Consider the following 5,249-nt stretch of genomic DNA (forward strand, 5'->3'; position numbering starts at 1 on the left):
GAATACGATGCACAAGCAAATATAGATAAGCATACACTGGCACAGCACATTGAACGCGAGCATTCACCTGTTGATAAAGGATCGTGGCGTGTGCGACGTCAACCACATGCACAGCCGTGCCTGTGAATAGAGCTTTCAGCTTTGGTTTACTCGGTTGCACTGGAGACGAAACGACTCGAGCAGATACGAAGGCCTCTGAATAATCTTCCCCTGCATTATTGACGTGCTTAACACTTACAGGACTTGCAGCAACCCCCCCCTCAGGCGTATATCTGTCTGTAAATACAGTCGCGGGTTGTGTGCTATCTATACCCTGTGTGCTATTAATATCCCCAGCGGGTGTACTGATTACATCCCTACCTACATCACGACCATCCGCCAGCGCCCAAGTAGGCAGGTTCTTCAGTACAAACGGACTGTCTAGAGGGGGTGTGTTAGTGTGTGCAATGGGGTATGGTGAAAAGGTCTTGTGCTTGTGTGTGCTACGGCCACCTCGCTTCCACTTGGGAGGCTTATAGAAGTCACCAGCGGATTTACCCTTGCCTTTAGCCATAGCTGTACGTACAAATGCAGTTTATGCACAGCTTATATACGTCGAGGGAGATTAGACATGGACCTGCACTATCAGCATGTGGTCAACAAAGATTCCTGCAACGGGCTAACGTTTGTGTGCGTATGCTCCAGTTGGTGTACCTAACAGACACGGTACAAGTATCAATAGTAATACATGTGTGTCCACACACGAGCATTGTTTCTCTCTCATATAGTGCCTGTAGTATTTAAATACATAGTTAAATAGTTCGTTAGAGAGGACTTTCGTGTCACAGGCTCACAGAGTCACAGCCCACAGCCACAGGCGCTGGCACTGGGCACGGTCCCAGCAACTTTGCAAGACTGCAACTCGTACAGCATTATAGCGCCAAAAACGGATGTTTCCCGATATGGTCATCATTGCAGCCAGTGACACCACCTGGCATTTGGCAGGCTGGCCCCCTGGGGCCTGGGCCCTGGTGCAGGGGCGACTTGGCTTCTGCTCAGCAACAACAAGAAGTTGGGCGCTTTAAAAAATAAATAATCATTCGATTATATTTAATACAGTGGAATACTGTTATATTTAGGTACATAGTCCGTCTTCATGACGAGGTGTTCTTCGATAAAATTGCGGCTTCAATTCAGTTCCACCTCTGTATGCCGATTCGTTGTCAAATTTGTATATATCCACCTATGCAAAGTGCTAAGAGTCTACTACTATCACCGGAGTTCTATGTGGTATGCACAATAATCAGAGGCAACACTGGGTCGATAAATTTGTAGATTTTTACATATGATTGATTACTTATGATTGATGGTTGATTGCTTTTGAAGTACATATGATTGATATACGCATGATTTACATATGATTTACATATGATATACATATGATATACATATGATATACATATGATTTATATATGATTTACATATATGATATACATCTGATTTGCATATGATATATGATAAATATATGATTTACATATGATTTGATGGTTAAATTGATCTATGGCGACACCCACCTCCTCCAAGGAGCGACGGCGTGATCCTGAAGAGAACAGCCATGCACTGCGATCAGGATTATCTTTCGTCACACTGGACTACACGTGGGTCAAGTTTTGAACACTTCATAGCTCAACTGCCTAACCAGGCTATTACGAGCTAATATCAGAACACCAAAAAAGTGATAGTAGGTATCCGTACGTGTCTTTTATTCATCCTTAAATCAGAGTTGAAGCTATTTATTTTCAGCATCCAATAAGCTCTGCAGTTGCGCTGTGACTACTTTGGCATCAGCCTTCCCGCGCGCCTCCTTCATAGCCTTCCCAATCAATGCTTTGAACACATGTTGTTTTCCCAATTTGTACACGGTGACCTATGTGAGAAACATGAGGTGTTAAGAAGATCCAGACACTAAACAAATGTATACGAATACTTACGAACATACACATCAAATAAAAAATTTAGCATTGAATGCGTACATATATATATATATATATATATATATATATTGTAATGCGTACATATATATATATATATATCCGCACCATGTTTTCATCGCAAGACTTACAATATCCTGGTTCTTAGCTATGACGCCTGCACACAGGTCACGAATTGCGGAAACGTCCGACACTGTCGCCCAGTCATTCTAAAAGAAATAAAATGAATCGCATCGAATGAGAATTAAAATAGAGGATAAGTTTGAATCACATCGTATGAGAATTCAAATAGAGGACTAAGTTGGTTTATGTCAACATTAAATACATGGCTTAGTAAAAGCCGAATCGTTATGTTGATAGGGTTTAAAGTACAAGGCATTGTGCATGCGCATGTGAATCTGAAGGCGTGTACTAGCAACGTGTACGAAACCTATATGCGCCCCTATTCAAACCAACAATGCATGTATACTATTCAATCCATGCATGCATGTATACTATTCAATCCATGCATGCATGTATACTATTCAATCCATGCATGTATGTATACTATTCAATCCATGCATGCATGTATACTATTCAATCCATGCATGCATGTATACTATTCAATCCATGCATGTATGTATACTATTCAATCCATGCATGCATGTATACTATTCAATCCATGCATGCATGTATACTATTCAATCCATGCATGCATGTATATCAATCCATGCATGCATGTATATCAATCCATGCATGCATGTATATCAATCCATGCATGCGTGTATATCAATCCATGCGTGCATGTATACTGCACATATGTGTAAACGAAACACATACATACTATATGCGGGAATAAAAATACGTACATACTATATGCTGTATAAAAATACCTACATACTATATGCTGGTATAAAATACATACACACTATATGCTGGAATAAAAATACCTACATACTATAAGCTGTATAAAAATACCTACATACTATATGCTGGTATAAAAATACCTACATACTATATACTGGTATGAAAATACCTACATACGTAAAGAGTACCACGAACCAATGCCATGGTTTGCTGAGAGGTGCGATAGTCGCCGGCGCAAACAAATCGAATGTTTTGGCCGACACGCTCTACGGATGAGACACTGCCGCAATACAACAGGCAGAGGACAACGCGTGGCAAGTACTTAGAGAGAAGTACACAACAGCCACAACAACCGACTAGACAGAGACTAACTGACAGCGAGATTTGTACGCACGATATACGCATGAAAGCCAATTCAAATACACACACATGACGACACATGACGACACACACACACACACACACATATATATATACATACATATACATATATATATATAATAAAATATCACTAACCGCTTTGATGATTTGTTGAGGGGTGCGTATATCTCCGTCGCAGATCAACGCAAAGACTTTGCGTGACACTTGCGTAGAGATGGTGTTTTGCTGCACCAGATCATACAGCGCCGATAGGCTGTCGTAGGGACTAGCCAGTTTGTCGAAAGACGTTTTCTTGTTGTTGAGTGCACCTGTTTACAGGACGAATAAGGAAATGGTCAGGTTGTGGTGCATGTGTACTGTACGTCTTGTTGTTGTTGAGTGCATCTATTTACAGGACAAAAAGAGAAATGGCCAGGTTGTTGTGCATGTGTACTGTACGTCTTGTTGTTGTTGAGTGCACCTATTTACAGGACAAAAAAAAAGAAATGGTCAGGTTGTGGTGCATGTGTACTGTGCGTGTGTGTGTGTAGATGGTTCCTACACTACACTCAATAAAAATGGAGGAAAATATTGGAACAGATTATACTATAATCTATCCCCCTAAACAGCTTCGAGCACGTCTCTGCCCTAGCCAACAAGCACACACATGAACATAGATATTTATCATCTTAAGAATGAAACACACATGAACATAGACATATATCATCTTAAGAATGCAACACGCATGGACATAGATATATACCATCTCAAGTAAGATATATATCATCTTAAGAATGAGACACACATCGTACTTAGGATTTCGGAGCACATCCATTTGCCCACAGCACTCGAGTCACGTCTGCTGCCCTGCCGCACCAGTGACTCGTAGCACTCCAGCACCTCAGCGTCAGCGCTTATTATCTCACCATGTGACGGATTAAGCCCGTATTTGGCGGACATGTACGACGCCAGGTCGGTGCTGAGTGTTGGGAGACTGGAGCGGATGCTCTCGACATACGCAGGCGTGAGTACAAGGGACGGTACATCCGGCTCAGGCATGAAGCGGTAGTCTTTGGCGATCTCTTTCGATCGCATGCTGGGGTTTGGGGTTTAGGGTTTATGGTTCGTAAGGTTTAGGGGGTTTAGAAAACAGAGGCGAGTGGGGCTGTTTATGGACGAGTGTGTGGCATGTATAATGAATACATGTGCGTGTATTGTAGTGCATTTGTCTCCGAGACCTCTCATGTTAAAGCGTGTATAGTGTTTCTTCAGATGATAGACTCAACAGCGTAGCTGAATAGTCAGCGTATTCAGTACCAACGGTGCGAGTGCAGAAGAATAAAGGGGGAGTGCTCAGACAAAGCGGGTGTGTGTACAACATCGATGGAAAGTATATAACCAGTGTGACAGTGACATATGCTCAGATCACAGTGAGGGAGTCGATGCTATCTTAACTCATAGGGTAGTGAAGAATATGTATACAGACATACGGAAGCAGTACGCCTTCTCTGAGTGAAAGAATTGGTACACTAATTCATGGGAGGGTTACATTTTTTTTCTCGGCAAACGAATACGTATGCTGACTGAGAGATACGTTTTCTCTAGGCGTTAGAATAGTTGTACGGACTTACGGGAGGGTTACGTTTTCCTTGGGCGAGTACATGCGTGTCTCCTGCAGAACCCGAGCGCCGCTTTCGATGATCTCAATCTGTCTCTGCGCTTCGTATTCGATGGCTTTCCGTAAATGTCGAGTTCCGTTTACGTTTTTTATTTCCACTCGGGTGCCAAAGTCCGTCCCGGATTCTATTTAGTCAGAACAGGGACAAGAGACAAACAGGTATGTGAATCTGACTACACAACCGAGCACAGAAATACACGTTAGAACCTTAGGAATAGGAAATTAGTATTGGGAGTTAGAATTTTAATAATTATATATATATATATATATAAATATTATATTTATATATATATATAGACGTACATATATATATAATTATTAGATATATAATAAAATATACAAATATACAAATATACATAGATGTATATAAATATATGAATATATATATATATATA

General features: G+C 41.2%; 2 protein-coding genes across 2 annotated transcripts; both read right to left on the minus strand.

Annotated features, from left to right (window-relative positions):
- Positions 1–64: 64 nt before the first annotated feature.
- On the minus strand, positions 65–751 carry SARC_10483 (hypothetical protein; the record flags this gene model as incomplete). The annotated part of the gene is made up of 1 exon (XM_014295468.1): positions 65–751. A coding segment is annotated over exon 1 (489 nt), but the record flags the coding sequence as incomplete, so codon positions are not given.
- A 970-nt stretch (positions 752–1,721) lies between these two features.
- SARC_10484 (hypothetical protein) lies at positions 1,722–4,981 on the minus strand. Its single transcript, XM_014295469.1, has 5 exons — positions 4,808–4,981; positions 3,989–4,272; positions 3,333–3,505; positions 2,102–2,179; positions 1,722–1,906 (listed from the first exon to the last, which is right to left on the minus strand). Exons 1-5 carry the CDS (start codon positions 4,837–4,839, stop codon positions 1,769–1,771), a joined length of 705 nt encoding a protein of 234 aa, XP_014150944.1. The 5' UTR covers positions 4,840–4,981; the 3' UTR covers positions 1,722–1,768.
- Positions 4,982–5,249: the final 268 nt, after the last annotated feature.

This window comes from Sphaeroforma arctica (genome assembly GCF_001186125.1).
Source record: "Sphaeroforma arctica JP610 unplaced genomic scaffold supercont1.1266, whole genome shotgun sequence".
NCBI classification, from domain to species: domain Eukaryota; class Ichthyosporea; order Ichthyophonida; genus Sphaeroforma; species Sphaeroforma arctica.

Excerpts from the sequence above, each read along its gene's own strand:
- SARC_10484 (XM_014295469.1), bottom strand. The coding sequence starts at position 4,839 with ATGTACTCGCCCAAGGAAAACGTAACCCTCCC. Across the intron at positions 4,273-4,807 it reads AAGGAAAACGTAACCCTCCC|CATGCGATCGAAAGAGATCG; the intron begins GTAAGTCCGTAC and ends CCCAAACCCCAG. Across the intron at positions 2,180-3,332 it reads CTCAACAAATCATCAAAGCG|AATGACTGGGCGACAGTGTC; the intron begins GTTAGTGATATT and ends TATTTCTTTTAG.